At 42.2% G+C, this 17,630-nt stretch overlaps 1 protein-coding gene across 3 annotated transcripts in view; it reads left to right on the top strand.

Moving 5' to 3' along the window:
• The window catches only part of abca3.L (ATP binding cassette subfamily A member 3 L homeolog), a 42,116-nt gene extending 27,125 nt beyond the window's left edge, over nt 1-14,991 (top strand). For all 3 annotated transcript variants that reach the window (XM_041577381.1, XM_018236495.2, XM_041577380.1), the window contains 24 exons: nt 88-208; nt 325-498; nt 679-860; nt 3,535-3,681; nt 3,905-4,034; nt 4,310-4,464; nt 4,615-4,770; nt 4,970-5,180; nt 5,786-5,936; nt 6,227-6,325; nt 6,421-6,604; nt 7,304-7,610; nt 7,777-8,050; nt 8,982-9,186; nt 9,365-9,584; nt 9,697-9,855; nt 9,963-10,132; nt 10,374-10,508; nt 10,773-10,967; nt 11,069-11,256; nt 11,610-11,780; nt 12,458-12,642; nt 13,063-13,136; nt 13,525-14,991. In XM_041577381.1, coding sequence (XP_041433315.1) covers nt 88-208; nt 325-498; nt 679-860; nt 3,535-3,681; nt 3,905-4,034; nt 4,310-4,464; nt 4,615-4,770; nt 4,970-5,180; nt 5,786-5,936; nt 6,227-6,325; nt 6,421-6,604; nt 7,304-7,610; nt 7,777-8,050; nt 8,982-9,186; nt 9,365-9,584; nt 9,697-9,855; nt 9,963-10,132; nt 10,374-10,508; nt 10,773-10,967; nt 11,069-11,256; nt 11,610-11,780; nt 12,458-12,642; nt 13,063-13,136; nt 13,525-13,656 — 4,125 coding nt within the window. In that variant the 3' untranslated portion in view covers nt 13,657-14,991. The remainder of the gene's footprint in view (nt 1-87; nt 209-324; nt 499-678; nt 861-3,534; nt 3,682-3,904; nt 4,035-4,309; nt 4,465-4,614; nt 4,771-4,969; nt 5,181-5,785; nt 5,937-6,226; nt 6,326-6,420; nt 6,605-7,303; nt 7,611-7,776; nt 8,051-8,981; nt 9,187-9,364; nt 9,585-9,696; nt 9,856-9,962; nt 10,133-10,373; nt 10,509-10,772; nt 10,968-11,068; nt 11,257-11,609; nt 11,781-12,457; nt 12,643-13,062; nt 13,137-13,524) is intronic.
• Nucleotides 14,992-17,630: the final 2,639 nt, after the last annotated feature.

Below are 17,630 nucleotides of genomic sequence, written 5' to 3'. Positions count from 1 at the left end.
TGTTAACCTTTTACACCTTATTCCATGGCCAGCAGTGTGTGCAGTACGGTGCCCTGTTTTATGTTTCATCTCACTTATTTCACACAGGTCAGCAGTGAAGGTGCGGTCCTTACCCGCAGTGACCCCTCATTAGTGTTTGTCTATATTTTGGCATTCACAGTCTCCACCATCAGCTTTAGCTTCATGATCAGCAGTTTCTTCTCTAGAGGTAAAGTCGTATAACCTGTATGACCTTCCCCTGTATCAGTCTTCATTAAGCCCATCTCATGCTAAATGTGTTTTCCTTGCAGTATCTCATGTAGGCAAATGTTCTTTATTTTACAGCGAATATGGCAGCTGCAGCAGGAGGCTTTCTCTATTTCCTCTCCTACATCCCATACTTTTTCATATCTCCATGGTATGATGAGTTGAATCATGGTGCAAAAGTGTCATCGTGTCTTCTCTCTAATGTGGGCATGGCAATGGGGGCTCAACTCATCGGGATGTTTGAAGGCAAAGGTAAGTGTTTGATGACCCTGTAATACAGTTATTATAGATAACATTTTCTCCCAAGCCCCATATTTTGTGCATAAGGCAGATTTATTTGACTAGTTACTTACAGATGGCATTTTGCCCATTTATTGTTGTTTTTCTTTACTCATATTGATGCTGGAAATTCTCTATTTGTTGTGTTTGCAGGTACAGGAGCTCAGTGGTCCAATCTCTTTACACCAGTCAGCGTGGATGATAATTTCACACTGGGTCAGGTCTTACAGATGCTGCTGTTGGATTCTGTTTTCTATTTCCTCGTTGGGTGGTACGTGGAGTCCGTCATGCCTGGAGATTATGGAGTACCCCAGCCTTGGTACTTCTGCTTCTTGGTAAGTCCCACTTCTAAGACTTATTGTATCTTTTTATAATACACAAGTGCCATGAATATCTTGTAAATTATATCCTTATAAACGGTGAGTTCTGATGTTATCAGTTATAAACGGTGAGCAGTGATGTCATATCTGTCACATGACTCACTAAAACTTGTGTATTATAATAAATAAAGTGACCCTTGTTGGAAAATATGAGGATATTGGTAGTAACCTTGGAGTTCCATGACCTGTAAAAAAAGTCATGGAACTCCTCGGTAACTTATAATATCCTTATAATACACAAAAGCCACGAATATCTTGTAAATGATATCCTTATAAACGGTGAGTTCTGATGTCATTTCTGTCACATGACTCACTGAAATTTGTGTATTATAATAAATAAAGTACCCCCTGTTGTAAAATATGAGGATATTAGAAGTTACTTTGGAGTTCCATGACCTCCTTGGTCATGAAACTCCTCGGTAACTTATAATATCCTTATAATTTACAAGAGGGGGTACTTTATTTACTATATATTTTACAATAGGGGGTACTTTATTCACTATGTAAACACCAAACATGTCAGACGGTAATTCTGCATAGTTTACAGAACCAACATGTGAAATCCTCTTTATGTGAAATTCTCCTTATTGACTGTACCAAGGATGGAGATTCTTTTGCTCGTACTAAAAATGGAGTGTAGAGGGAGTAATACTGGAGTGTCATAAATAATTGGCAGGGTTGGACACAATCTTTTCGGTATATGAGATAGGGTTTCACATTTATAAACCAACGTTTCTTCAGGTAGTAATGGAATGTGAAGCCCAGAAGAATTGTCAGATTCCTCCCCCCATTACTTTTATCCAGTTTTTCAGACCATTTAAAAGAGGCCAATTGCAATATATCAGTATAAGTTAAAGAGGTGGTTCACCTAAGTTAATTTATAGTATGTTATAGAATGGTCAGATTTAAGCAACTTTTCAATTGATCTTCATTATTTATTTTTTATAGTTTTTTAAATTATTTGCCTTCTTCTTCTGAATCTTTCCAGCTTTCAAATGGGGGTCACTGACCCCATCTAAAAAAAACAAATGTTCTTTAAGGCTACAAATGTATTGTTATTGTTACTTGTTATTACTCGTCAGTCCCTCTCCTATTCATATTCCAGTTCTTCACTCAAATCAATGCATGGTTGCTAGGGTAATTTGGACCCTAGCAAATAGATTGCTGAAATTGAAAACTGGAGAGCTGCTGAATAAAAAGCTCAAAAACCAAAAATAATAAAAAATGAATACCAATTGCAAATTGTCTCAGAATATCACTCTCTATTTCATACTAACAGTTAATTTAAAGGTGAACAACCCCTTTAAAGCATAGAGAACTTGAAGAAACCAAGCTTCTGGATTGTGTGCACTGACATTCGTAAAGTGGAAGGGCCCACAGTATTATGGTATAGCCAGGTATCCGATTTACAGGTCTGACTCACAGGTCATTGATGTTTGATTGACTCTGAATAAGGAGTTATATAGGTATATAAAGCTTTAAAGGAGAACTAAAGCTTAACTAAAGAAGTAGGCTAAAAATGTTTTGTACCAGCCCAAGGCAACCACAGCCCTTTAACAGTAAAGATCTGTGTCTCCAAAGATGCCCCAGTAGCTCCCCATCTTCTTTTCTGCTGATTCACTGCACATGCTCTGTGCTGCTGTCACTTACTGAGCTTACGGACCCACTCACAATATACAGTACACATAGAATAGAAATGTCACAATATAAGGGTGATTAGTAATTAATACAGATAATTACTACATGGCAGCAGAATTTAATAATTACTAATTAGCATCAGAATTTAATAATCAGCCCTGTAGCATCAGCTTATATTACAGGCCAACCTCATTTTCTGCTGGATAATTAGTAACGACCCCTAAGCTTAGCTTCTCAACAGCTGCTCAGAGCCCACTGAGCATGTGAGTGTCACAGACACTTTCCAAGATGGTGACCCCCTGTGACAAGTTTGAAGTCCTGGATCATTGCTGCTATTGACAAGCTAAAACTTTAGGCTGGTGCAATAAGTCCAGTATATAAAATATGGTATTTTTTGGCCATATTTATTTTTAGGGTTTAGTTCTCCTTTAAAGAGGGGAGGTAACACTTAAGGTAAAGCATCTTCATGTATAGAACATTTTGCTTAATTTGTAGTGATGTCTAAACAATATGGAAATATGTGAGGTCTTTGACTAGCTTGTTTGTATTTTCTGATGCACTTAAGGGCAGAGACACACTGGCAGATTCGGGGAAATCTCCTCTTCTTCTGGGCGATTAATCTCCCTGAACTGCCTTCCACTGGCTAGAATGAAAATCGCCGGCCGGAAAGGCACTCGGAGCACTTTGTTTTCTGAAGTTGCTTCATGAGGAAACTTTGGGCGACTTCGGAAAATGAAACGCTCTGAGTGCCTTCTCGCCGGCGATTTTCATTCTTGCCAGTGGAAAGCAGTTCGGGGAGATTAGTCGCCCCGAAGAAGAGGAGATAAGTCGCCACAAATCTGCCTGTGTGCCCTGACCCTTAATCCACAGTGAAAGAGAAGTGTCTGACCTTTGTGGGACTGGAGACCACTATTATGCTGTAGCATTTGGAACATGTTGGCTAGATTTACACACCTCTACCCCTAGTTTATGTTTTTAATATTCTATGCAGCCGTCCTACTGGTGTGGGAAACCACGGTTAGTGGAGGGTCTGGAAAAGGAAGATGATGAAGATCCAGAAAAGGCACTGAAAGGAGAATATCTGGAGGAAGAGCCGTCTGACCTGGTACCAGGAATACGCATCAAGCACTTGACTAAGGTGAATATTTTACAAAGTTTCCACATTTAATACCCTGTTGTGGATTTGGATTTGTCTGATCCTTGTTTGGGTGACACAACTGTATGTGTGGTTTCCTATGAATTCAGTTATAATGATTTGATCCTTACTGAGCTGGTCAGTGTCCGATTATATATAAGTGGAGGGGGTACCTGTAGTGAAAAGGTCTTTGCCCCATTGACTTTTGTTATTCTTTTTCTCCCAGGTGTACCGTGTGAGCGGTAAGAAGCGAATAGCTGTGCGAGATCTCACTCTTAATATGTATGAAGGGCAAGTCACGGTGTTATTGGGACACAATGGTGCAGGAAAGAGCACCACGCTTTCCATGTTGACAGGTACTGTTTAGATGGAGGACATCATAACTGTGGCATCATCACTCTGTTTATTTTTTTTATATGATAATAGCCTATGGTACTATGAGTGTGGCCCAGTGTCTGCCTTGCAGCAAATATTGCCTCACTGGCTCAGTTATAATTGGCCATTTACAACTATAGTGTACCATAATACATAGATTTATTGCATTAAAACCCAGTGATATTAACGCCCCACAATCCTAAGCTGCCCTAGTGTTTTGCACTTCTTTCATGCCTTCTCTCCTTCTTTTCCCCAGGACTCTATCCTCCATCATCAGGTGAATGCTATATTGGAGGCTATGAGATTTCCCGAGACACAGCTCTGATTCGTCGCAGCCTGGGACTGTGCCCCCAACATGATGTGCTGTTCCAAGGTCTTACTGTTGAGGAGCACCTCTATTTTTATGCAGGGGTGAGGCACATTTTGATGATAAAGTTTCACACACTATAAACACTGAAAACAACACTATCTTGTTGTTTATGTAGTTGATTTATATGGCCACATGCTCATAGTTGTCTTTTGAAAACATGAATCCTGACTTTCCTTCCTTTGCATTATCAGTTAAAGGGATGCCCACGCTGGTGCTGTCCAGAGGAAGTGGAGAAGATTCTCCAAATCCTGCGCCTGGAGGAGAAACGCAATGCTCTCAGTACTCAGCTTTCTGGGGGGACATGTCGTAAACTGTCCATTGGCATCGCATTGATTGGAGGATCCAAGGTCAGAAGCATGAAGGGTGTGATATTAGGGTTTTTGTAAGATGTGCTTTAAGCTATGGCCATGTGTTAATGATTATGGGATTGCTACTGCATAATGAGAAGGATTTTCACATAGGAATAATACTATGACCACTAGGTGCTGCCTTTAGAAGGCCATTGTTGATGAAGCCACAGAACTTATGGACATTTTGCCTTGACAGGTTGTGATGTTGGACGAGCCGACCTCAGGAATGGACCCAGCTTCCCGCAGAGACACCTGGGAACTCTTGAGGCAGCACAGACATGATCGTACCCTGCTGCTCACCACCCACTTCATGGATGAGGCAGATATTCTTGGAGACAGGATTGCCATATTAGCTCAGGGCCAGCTGCAGTGTTGTGGGTCCCCTCTCTTCCTGAAAAGCAAATATGGTGAGAGGGAAGGTTAAGGACACGCGCACACCCCACAAAATCCTGGTGCACCAGTATTTTCAGCAATAAGTATCAGCAATAAGTTGGCCGAAGTTGCCTCAGGAGGAAACTTCGGCGACTTTGGAAATCCAAAGCAATTCGTATGCCATTCCACCTTGTGATTCATATTCTTGCCGATGGGAAGGCATTTCAGGGAGATTAGTTGTCTGAAGTAGAGAAGATTTGTCACTGGGCAACTAATCTCCCTGTCTGCCACTACCCTAAGCCTACATAATATATGGGTAATGATACTCCTCTTCTTCAGGGGGACTAATTTCCCCGAACTGCCTCCCCTGCCTTCCCTCCGACTAGAATGAAAATCGCCGGCGGGATGGCACTCGGAGTGCTTCGTTTTCTGAAGTCACCCGAAGTTTTCTCATGAGCAGTGAGCAGCATGTGTCTCTGCCCTGAAGATGCCATGGCCAAAGCCAGCTACTATTATAGTATAGATATGCCCACATATAAACCCTGTTTTATACCTGTATTCTTGGGGTAGTAGGTCATGCCTTGTCTCATGATAGGAATTGCACAATGACCCTTTCCCGTGTGACTGACTTGATTTGCAGGGGCCGGATACCACATGGTCATGGTGAAGGAGCCGCACTGCCAGGTGGAAGACATTACCCATCTTATTACCAGCTATGTGCCCAATGCCACCCTGGAGAGCAATGCAGGAGCAGAACTGTCCTACATTCTTCCCAAGGAGAGTACCCACAGGTAAACGTCAACAATCACACAGCACGTTAGAAATGATTAAGAATAAATAAAGCCAGCTGATTTAGTCTGTAGACTAATGTAAAGAAATGGATGTAAGGAAGTCCCAGAGGAAAGGGAGCAAAATCCAACTTGCCCTTCTAGGAAATAACATGCACAGATGGATCTGTAACGTTTCTGTTTGCTGACTTTGCATTAAATGTGTGTTCTTTTTTTAAAGGTGACTTTTTATGGGATGTATCAGTGTGCTTATTGATATATTCAATCAGTGCTTGGTCTTTTTCCCCCAAAAGGTTTGAACCTCTCTTCTCTGAGTTGGAACTCCGACGTGAAGAACTGGGAATAGCCAGCTATGGGGCCTCCGTTACCACGATGGAAGAAGTATTCCTACGGTAAGCAACTCTGCTGACAGTGCTTCATACTATTATCTACCACCCAAAATGCTCTGCTAGAGTGTGATATCTATGTTTGTTGTTGCTGCCAACAGTGTTGGGAAACTTGTAGACACCAGCCTGGACATTCAGGCTATCCAGCTGCCTCCTCTTCAATACCAGCATGAGAGACGTGCAAATGACTGGGGAACTGAGGAATCCTGTTCTATGAGTGACTGCACAGAGGACAGCGGGACCCTCATCACTGAAGATTGCTCCAACGTCAAGCTTAATGGGAAGGTGAGATACAAGGCAAAGGGGAAAGAAGATGTTATGATGGCATCATGCCACCAAAATGAACAGTTCAGTGTAAAAATAAAAACTGGTTAAATAGACTGTGCAAAATAATATGTTTCTGATATACTTTGTATACAAAAATTACAAAAATGTAATGTATAAAGGCTGGTGTGAGCGATGTCTAACATAATAGCCAGAACACTACTTCCTGCTTTGCAGATCTTTAACTCTGAGTTAGTCAGTGACTTTAAGGGGGGCCACATGGGACATAACTGTTCAGTGAGTTTGCAATTGATCCTCAGCATTCAGCTTAGATTAAAAAGCAAACCGTTATGATCCATGTGACCCCCCCTCAAGTCTCTAAATGGTTACTGCCTGGTAACCAATCAGTGAAAACCAAGAGAGCTCCAGCCTTTATACGTTACATTTTTGGCTAACTACCTATATTACCCAGTTTTTATTTGTATACAGAACAATCCCTTTAAGTCTTCTCCTATTCTGAGGATTGTAGGTGCTAGTAATTGATGTATTAGTTATATTTGGCTGGGAGGTAGAGCAGGGGTACACAGTGTGTTGGGGAACCTGATGAAAACAATACCAAGCCCCAAGGGCCTTGTTTAAGGCAATAATGTTGACTTTCTTCATGTTTTTTCCTTTCAGTAACTTCCCCCCTGCATTCTTTGTGTCCTTTTTTTTTTTCAGTGCACCCTGTGGTGCCAGCAGTTTTATGCCCTGTTTGTGAAGAGAGCTGCTTATAGTTGGCGAAACTGGAAGATGGTGGTGGGTCAGTTCCTGGTTCCTCTGGTCTTCACCACGTTAGCATTAGTAGTGGGCAAGACGTTCCCTGGTCCTCAGGACTCACAACCGTTGGACCTAAGCCTGACGCCCTATGGGCATACAATGGTGCCGTATTCTCTTCCCCCTAATGCCTCCACCTTGCTTCAGAGCTTGGCTGATAACTTCAGAGATCAGTTTTCTGGGCAGCAGACAGAGCCACTAGAGGTGCTAGGTGAGTGCTGAGCATTTGTTGTGGGAATATGGGCATGACTTTCTGAATCCTGTCACTGAAATACAACCTGGATATCCAGCATTTCTGTATTGTCTGATGTTGCAACTTTTTGAACCAGTGAAAGACTAGGAGCACCTCAAATAACCAGCACGTTGTGTTTCTTTAGATGACCTTGACAGCTACCTGCTGACTAAAGCTTCAGAAGAAGGGGCGCTGTTTGCCGAGCATTGTCTTTGTGCTGCTGACATTCAGAACCATGGCTCTAGGGTTAAGGTGACGGCTCGCTTCAATAACCAGGCTTTCCATGCAGTCGCTTCAGCCCTTGCCTTGGTCGATAATGCTCTCTTCAAGTTGATCGCTGGGCCAGAGGCTTCCATCTCCGTAACCAACTATCCTCAACCACGAAACACCACAGAGACTGCCCAAGATCAGCTGCTAGAGTAAGGAAATGTTAAGGCGTTTCAAAGGTTAAAGTGTAAATAGTGGCAGCCAGTGGCCTTGTTGTCTGAGGCTTTTATTTCCTATCAGTTATTACAGGCAATCCACTACAAAATGTTAATGGATTTATAAAATTGGGTTATATCTCAATCCCTTTTAGGCGGGGCGGATTCATAATGATTTTTAAAGGGATTCTGCCATGATTTTTATTTCTAAATTACACTGTTTACACTGCAAATAATTCACTCTACAATATAAAATGTAATTCCTGAACCAGCAAGTGTATTTTATTTAGTTGTAATATTGGTGTTTAGGCACCATCTCAGGTCACTTTGCCTGGTCATGTGCTTTCAAAAAGAGCCAGCACTGTAGGATGGAACTGCTTTCTGGCAGACTGTTGTTTCTCTTACTTAATGTAGCTGAATGTGTCACAGTGGCACTTGGTTTTTACTATTAAGTGTTGTTCTTAGATCTACCAGGCAGCTGTTATCTTGTGTTAGGGAGCTGCTATCTGGTTACCTTCCCATTGTTCTGTCGTTAGGCTGCTGGGGGGGACGGGAGAGGGTGATATCACTCCAACTTGCAGTACAGCAGTAAAGAGTGATTGAAGTTTATCAGAGTTCAAGTCACATGACTGAGGGCAGCTGTATACTGTATGTCTAGCCCCATGTCAGATTATAAATTAAATATTAAAAAAATCTGTTTGCTCTTTTGCTAAACGGATTTCAGTGCCGAAGTCTGCTGATGTGTTTTGAAAAAAACATGTTTTCCCGTGACAGTATCCCTTTAATTAAACTTGTAGTGAATAAAGCGGTGAATTTTAATGTACTCATTTGTCAAGTTTAGGCTATTTCTATATGTCACTGAAAGGAACTGTGGGTATGAGGTAGTCTAGTTGGTCAGCTGTTGTGGTAATGTTTTGTTTCATTGCAGGGGACAGGCTGGCTTTGCCATAGCCATTAACCTGCTGTATGGGATGGCATCTCTTGCAAGTACCTTCTCTCTTTTGTTGGTCGGAGAGAGAGCAGTGAAGTCCAAACACGTCCAGTTTGTCAGCGGAGCCTCTGCTCTAAGCTATTGGCTGTCGGCGCTAACCTGGGACTTGCTCAACTTTCTGATTCCTTGCATCTTCATGCTGGTGAGTTATAGGACAGCTTAGTCCAGAAAAAATAGATCTACTGATTTATGTTTTCTTCTCTTAACTCCCAAGTTCCATCTTGGTCTCAAGGGTTGCCTTCTCTGGTCTTATTCTGGCTACTACTATTCTATTTGTATCCCATCCCGCCTGTCTAACCGTCTTATTTCCCCTTTTATAGGCAGTGTTCCAGGCATTCGATGTGCATGCTTACACAGAAGAGCATCACCTTGTGGACGTGATGCTGATGTTGCTACTATATGGCTGGGCTGTGATCCCCCTAATGTATTTATTCAGTTTTTTGTTCACCTCAACTGCCACTGCCTACACCAGACTCACCATCTTCAACATTCTGTCTGGCACAGCCAGCTTCCTCTCTGTTACCATCATGAGCATTCCAGGTGAGAATATATGTGAGGTTTTTCTTTACTCCCTTGATTATTGCATGCTACGAAGTGCTCCGTAATATCCGTCCTTTTAATCTCTTCTCTAATGTGCATTTGTCTGTCTCAGCCCTTGGCCTGGTGGATCTGTCTCACATCCTCGACCAGGTTTTTCTGGTACTGCCAAATTATTGCTTGGGACGATCGTTCAACGACTTCTACCAGAATTATCACTTGTTAAAGTTCTGCCGCTCATCTCCCCTTTCAGTGATCATCTGTCATGAATTCAGTGAGTAACAGAAGGCTGTGAAACCAGCGACTCTTTGTGAATGTAGAGGTTTTATTGTTGCATGTGTGAAGTAACCAGTTATAAAATAGGTGCTCATTTTTTTCCAGATATCACTTATCAGGACAACTACTTCTCGTGGTCTTCACCAGGGGTGGGCCGGTATTTGACCTCGATGGCTGTTCAGGGATTTGCTTTCCTTTGCCTTCTCTTTGTAATTGAGAGCCAGATATTCTGCCGTTTGTACAACCTGTGCCGCACCTACAAAGAACACCGCTGGGTATGGAAGCTGGATGAGAGTACTGGGGGAACCCAGAGCAATAAGGATGAATGAGTAGTGGTCGACCAATATAATGGGAAGCCTCATTTTTGGCCTTTCAAACTGCATATACACATATTGTATATCCGCCACATTCATTTTGCCTTATTTCGACTTATCCCATTGACTGTCTCTTATACAAACTTTTGTGCCAACATAAATAATTACATCAATTCTTTTTTTTCTACTCTTGATTACCTAGGCTTCACTCCCAGAGTCTCCTGTTTCTCCCCCAGAGGATCGAGATGTAGCAGATGAGAGAAAAAAAATTCTGGAATCACCCTTGGAGCAACTGTCAGCACTTAGCAGCCCCCTGGTCATCCGGGAGCTTAGCAAGGTGAGCAGACGTTAGACTGAAATTCACTGCTGGTTACTAAAAGAAGCCTGCACTGAATACTTGATTGTAAAAGTACTCCACCCTTGTGTATTGATTTATTTATTACGAGTGGGCGGTTATATCTAAATTACTAGGTCTGTGAGCTCTGAAACATGGTTCTTTACATCTGGTCAGTTTAGTGATTTGATTTTCAAAAAATAGAGGACAATGGTAAAGTTGGGGACAGCAGTGCTTGTAACCCACCGCTTTGTTTTTACACAACAGGTGTATGGGCGCCGTGCCTTGGTCCTAGCAGTTGACCGTATATCTTTAGCAGTTGGACGAGGCGAGTGCTTTGGCCTGCTGGGGTTCAATGGAGCCGGCAAGACCACTACATTCCGCATGCTAACGGGAGATGTAACTGTCAGCTCTGGAGACGCGTACATTGATGGGTACAGCATCCTTAGCAGCATCAAGAAGGTAAGGCAAACATGTGAGTGTGCTGTGTGTATTGCCACTGTGTTAAGAAGTGCATGAATTTGTACTGCATGGTTTCTAAACTCAGTCACTCGTATTCCAAGGTTCAGCAGCGAATCGGCTACTGCCCACAGTTTGACCCTCTGCTGGACCACATGACTGGGCGTGAGACACTCTGCATGTACGCTCGTCTGCGGGGGGTGCCTGAGGGATACATTAACAGCTGCGTGGAGAACATGCTGCGTGGATTGCTCCTCGAAGCCCATGCCAACAAGCTGGTGCGGGCTTACAGGTGGGCAAGGACTTCCTTAACTACAACTAACCTGTCTTGACATGGGCATGGAATGAAAATGACTACTGCTTCTCAGGGGAGACTTTGGAAGTCCCAGCAATTCCCTTTTTCCTCTACACAGTTATTTACGCTTAACCTTTCCCACCATCTTCTCATCTTGCCTCATTTTATTCACTTTTCCTTTTTACCCCTCCTCCCTTTGTATTTTTATTCACATCCCAGGTTTCTCTGTTTCTTCCTTTACTTTTTCCAATAGGCCTCCTCCTTCTACACTCCCTGTAGTTTAGTGCTTATTTCTTTCTCCGCTTCTCTGAAATTCACCTTATGCTTCTTCTCCCTTCCTTACGTCTCAGCGGAGGAAACAAGAGGAAGCTCAGTGCTGGTATTGCTCTGATTGGAGGGCCATCCGTGATCTTTATGGACGAGCCATCTACCGGAATGGATCCAGTTGCACGGAGACTGTTGTGGGATGCAGTGACAAGAACACGGGAGAGTGGGAAGGCTGTGGTCATTACATCCCACAGGTAAGGTGGGGAGAAGGGCAGATAAAGACATAAAGGAGCCCAGAAGAAGTTTAACTCAGAGAGCATAGAATAGAGGAAAGTTGGCTGGCAAGGCATATTGAAAATGAATATATACAGGTATGAGATCTTTTATCTGATATGCTTTGGACCTGCAGTTTTACGAATATGGATAATTTGAAAGTATTCAGTACCACACACAGTCAGGACAGTGAGGTTGTGGAATGCACTGCTGGGTGATGTTGTGATGCTGATTCAGTTAATGACTATAAGAATGGCTTGGATGATTTTTTGGACAGACATAATATCAAAGTCTATTATGATACTAAACTCTATAGTTAGTATAGATATGGGTATATAGAATTTAATTAAAAGTAGGGAGGGGTGTGTGTATGGATGCTGGGTTTTCATTTGGAGGGGTTGAACTTGATGGACTTTGTCTTTTTTCAACCCTATTTTAACTATGTAACTATGTAACTATAGAGCAAGTGGTAATCCTTAGAAACCATATATTAACTATTCTAACTTCAGTTGACTTATTAAGGTTCATTTTTGATTGGCTGATGCCGTTGTACTGCACTTGGGAGAGCTGGCCCATTTCACTTTGCAACAGTAACAGAAAGAAAGTGTTCAAAGTGTCACTTGTTAACGCCTCTCCGTTTTTCTCTTCTTCCAACCAGCATGGAGGAATGTGAAGCTCTATGCACACGTCTCGCCATCATGGTGAATGGACAACTTAAGTGCCTCGGAAGTCCTCAGCACCTAAAGAACAAATTTGGGAGTGGATACACGTTGCTGGCCAAGACCTCCCGAGGGGCAGAGGAACTGATGGCTTTTAAGGATTTCATTGAAACAATATTCCCAGGTCAGTTTGGATAAAGGGTATATTCATCATTTCTGCATAAAAAATACCCTAGGTATTATAAAAAGATTCTACTGAGGTTTATGGAGAATATGTCAGAAAGCAGAAGGGATGCAGTGAATCCTTTGATTCTGGATTGAGCCAAATCTTCACTGGATCTGGCTAAACCCAGAACCGAATCTGAACAGCTCCCGCAGGCGCAAATTGCTGGTGAAAATCCGCATAGGGGAAAATGGATTCAGTGTGGCCAGGCTCTTGTATTCGCTGAATCCCGCTGAAAAAGTCTTGGATTTGGCCAAATCCTGTATTTGGTGCATCCATGGTATGAGAGGAGTAGAAGTATAAATACAGTAATTGAGAAGAATGCTTAGCAATGCACATACAAAGGGCAAATTTACAAGTGTCTTCTGTCTCCCCCTGCAGGCAGTGTGCTGAAGCACGAGCATCAGGGCATGGTGCATTACCATATAACCAGCCAAGAGTTGAGTTGGGCACAGGTAAGAGAAGATATTTTAACAGATGTCTGCACATGACTTTTATATGCATGTGTGTGTTGTTACGCAGTGTTTGTGATAAAACGGCCCTTTGTAACAGAAAAAACAGTGGCACCTAAGGGGAACGATAATGGGCGATGCACTTAGTGCTCAGATGTAAAACATTGTAAAATTAACAAAAGTTAAAAGAGCCCTGTGCTTAATGCAATAAAAAACATTTGGCATACAGCCTTCTTTTCATCATTGTATATTTATATAGTGCCAGCGCTTTACATGTATTTATAACAAAAAAGGATCTTACAATAATGTGCTAAAAGGTAATTATGGATGTGTACGTGGGGTTGTAAAGGGTGGGCAAAGCTTTGCATTCCTAACTCCTTTCTCTTTCTAGGTGTTTGGGACTTTAGAAAAGGCCAAGGAGAAGTTTGACCTGGAGGATTATTGTGTCAGCCAGATCTCACTGGAACAAGTCTTTCTGAGCTTCAGTCACTTCCAGCAGTTGCCAGTGGGTGGCGTAGTATAAAGGGATCTGCTGTTGTGCTCTAAGAACTGCACAGTCTGCTCCGTCCAAACTCCACGATGGATACAGGAACTCAGACTGTGACTAAATGGAATACAGAGAGCACTGACGTTGTATCTGTCCAAAGCTGATGCTCCTACATATGCAGTTAGGCCCTTTCTGTGTGTCCATCCAGATTATCCCCTTCTGCATGTCTGTCCAGTGCCGTCGCTAGCCCTTTCCTTTGGCTTCAGAGCCGTTTGTTTCATGTGTACCTTCAATGTATCCGTCCAGACCTTACCTTACCTGTGTGCTATTTATTTTGTCCCTCCAGGACCATTTGTTTGTATTCCCCTTATTGCACCAGCAGGCTTATCTGCAGGACAACCTGTGTCTTAATTAATAGTGAGGGCCCTCTGCTCAGATCTTTTTTTTGTAGAAACAACGATGGCCGTGACTACCTCTCTGGCCTATTCCAGTAACTGCATTGTGACGTCTCAGAACAACACTATCTTACTTGCACTGGATCTTTGCCTGGTGCTGCAGGAACCTGAAGATTTGGCCTGTTAGAAGGTTCATCAGACATTTCACTCCTTGCCTCCTGTGCTTTCTTTTTATACCACGTCCACTACATGATGTGACAGTCTCCACTTTGGATCACACTATCTCCTTTCGACTCTGGAGTGACCTCCACCCGCACCCCCAGCCCTTCTTCAACAGTGACTTTTTATGACCCACTGGCATCCATACTTATGACCCTGCAAGTTATTGATTCATTAATTCCTAATCACAAGGCTGGAAACATGCCTACAGATCATTAGAAATCGCAAGAAAGATTTTATAATGGTCTCTTTTGGCAAAGAAGGAGTTAAAATTAAGAAGGGGCTTAGTAGAACACAATACAAAACACATTGGGTGAATGCTTTCATTCAGTGCTGCTGATCTGATATTACAGGAGGCAGCACCCCAACTCCCGCGGTGCCTTACTGCTTCACCAGGTCACCCCAGAAGAGCTGCTGGGAATGTACAAACTTACAGCTGCATTCAGGGAGTGGAATCCCCATTTCACCCTTTTGCTTCCAAAGGAGCCTACTGTTACTGCCAGTGCAATGCAAATGTTGCGTGGGAACGTGCACATCCAATATAATGAGTGAGAATGCCTTGGGCTCTGGGTTTGGTGTGGCATATTGTAACACTCTGGGTAAGGCCTCTGTGCTTTTGTGAGCACAACCGTGTTGGAGAGAGAGATGTTCTGCAAGGTCCCTTCTGTCTTTGTCCTGTGAACACAACACTGACTGCTCCAAGCAGGTACTTGATTGTATAAATTGAATAAAAATTATTTATGCTGCTCTTTTGACAGCTTTGCCTCCGTGTGGTTTATTCTGGGATAACAAGATGCAGTGGGGACTGAAGAGGCGGCATTATTACAAAAGTAAAGGGGTCTCTTGAACCAAGGGCTTTAATAATGGCAGATACAGTAGGCAGGTGATGTGTAGCTAAAATAATGGAGGCAATAATCTGTGACTAAGGCTTTTTACCCACAAACTAAACCATGCTATTAGATCTACCTTTACTTGGAAGCAGGTCTGGACTGACAATCTGTGGGTTCTGTAACATGCCATAGACCAGGGATCCCCAACCTTTAGAACCCCGTGAGCAACATTCAGAAGTAAAAGGAGTTGGGGAGCAACACGAGCATTAAAAATGTTCCTGGGGTGCCAAATAAGTTCTGTGATTGGCCAATTAGTAGCCCCTGTGTGGATTGTCAACCTACATTGAGGATCTGTTTGGCAAAACACCTGTTTTTTATACAACCAAAACTTGCCTCCAAGCCTGGAATTCAAAAATAAGAACCTGCTTTGAGGCCACATCCAAGGGGTTGAGACCATTACTGTTTAGTGGGCTGGTGGGGGCTGTTTGGCCTCTGTGTGGGCTATAGGGTTCCCTGGGTACCTGAAATGCCAGGGCCTATATTGATTCTCAGTCCAGACCTGCTTGGAAGCTAGGGGACCACTTGTACACACAACATTGAAAAGGGGAATGGTTTTGAGTCTTTTTGGGGTGCAGACCCCACATATTCCATAACAGGGATAGGAATACATACGGTCATTACAGTCATCCTGCAATCATTTTCCCATTAGTCCTATCCTAATTGCAGGTCTGTCAGTCACTTCCTCCATCAATCAGGGAGCAGCCCCACTTATTCTTGTCAAGCCACTCTTTGAGGTCAGGCATTTGGTCAGGACCCCCCTTTGCTGATAACAAATATATGAAAACTACTGCTAAATCAGACATTCTGACATTGTACCAAGAATTCATAGGGCATGGAAGAATAACTCATCCCAAATCTTGCTCTCATTGACCTAAAAGATGGGCTTCCAGGAGTATTGAGGAGAGCAAATAGGCATTCTCCCTAAATCTGTGTCTCCAATCTTCAGTGTCTCCACAGTTTGGGAACTACTGCCTTAAACTGAATTCTTTACACTGTCCAGTAGGAGGTGAGAAACCCATTAAAGCACAGACAAAGGTTCTTCTTCATCTGTTTCCCTAGATCGTTTGGAACGGGTCTAGAAGAAAGGAGGAATGTTCCCTCTAATTCCTTCTCGGCTATGCCTGCCAAAATATTATTTTGTGCTCACATTTAAAACGGTGTGAGCAGGTCAGAATGAATGAAAAATATGGTGTTGTCACAAAATTCTTTGTGCGTACCACAATTTGTTGTTTGTGTGCCAACGCACAGCTTAAAGGGAACATTGCCCTTAGGGTTGCCACCTGTTCGGTTTTGACCCGAACAATTTGGTTTTTCTTAGGCCTGTTCAGGTCTGAACTTTCTGTTAGGTTTTCAGCCTCATGAAACCAGAACAATAATCTTCTAGCCAATACATGAAAAGCATTTAAATATTAAGATACTCACCTCAACGTGACTTAGTTACTATCAAGAACAGTTCATTTGTTATTATTACAGGTACATAAAAGCAAATCAATCAAAAATACGTGTTTTTTTTTCTTTTTAACATTTTTATTGGGTTTTCCAAAACATACAGAATTACTTTTACACAGCGTAAACTGAGTAGGAATAAACTATTTGAATGCATTTAACGTGCTGTTTCCACCACAAAGGAATAATACAATTGTGAAAACATGAGGATTATACTTGCCTCAAATAAGAGTACATATGACGGATATAATAATGTTTAGTTACCAGATCTACTGTATAAACTAACAAAGGCAACACATAACCAAAACAAACCTAAACCTCGCATGGTGGAGTTACAAAAACACAACATTTTTTGACACTGAGTTAATTATGTTGCCCAGACATTAGGATAGTTAAATCAGTAATAGCTCTTGAATATTAGATTTGTGTTTAGAGTCTATTTGATCAAAATAAAGAGACCAATTATTAGAAAACGTAGTTTTAATCTGTGGTAATTCAAATTAAATTTTTATGGCCTCTTGCCAGCATAACTGGTTTAGATATACTAAAATTTCTTTTAAGGAGGGGGTAGACTCTGAAATCCAGAACAGAAATAGGGCCTTCTTTGTAGCCGCCATAAACCGTAAAATTAAGTTTGAGATCAAAACAGGATCAGATTTACAATGTTTGCTCAAAGAAAAAGAAGGGGTGCCAATATTCAAATGGGCATAAACTGGAGATATAGTTAGATTTATTTTCAATTTAGCATTAATAAAATCTCTTACTTTTCGCCAAACTAGAGTAATGTGAGGGCAGCTCCAAAGATAATGAAAAAGGTTCGTGTTTTTTTCCCCCTAAATTAGCATTGCTGTATTTCAGAGCTTTCTGGATAACTGATTTCTGTATAATAGATCTCATACCTGTAATTAAAGGATTGGGCTTAATCCTCAAGCAGACTATAGTTAGAGATAGGGTTGCCACCTGTGTTGTTTTGAACTGGGCATCAACACATTAAAACATTGAGAATACTGGATAGAAATCCAGCCAGTTGTATCTAAGTGATGTAATAACCTTGCTCTGT

The sequence above is a fragment of the Xenopus laevis genome, chromosome 9_10L, assembly GCF_017654675.1.
Source record: "Xenopus laevis strain J_2021 chromosome 9_10L, Xenopus_laevis_v10.1, whole genome shotgun sequence".
Taxonomy (NCBI): Eukaryota; Metazoa; Chordata; class Amphibia; order Anura; family Pipidae; genus Xenopus; species Xenopus laevis.
The sequence above is the reverse complement of the archived record's forward strand: the minus strand, read 5'-3'. Positions and strand labels throughout refer to the sequence as shown.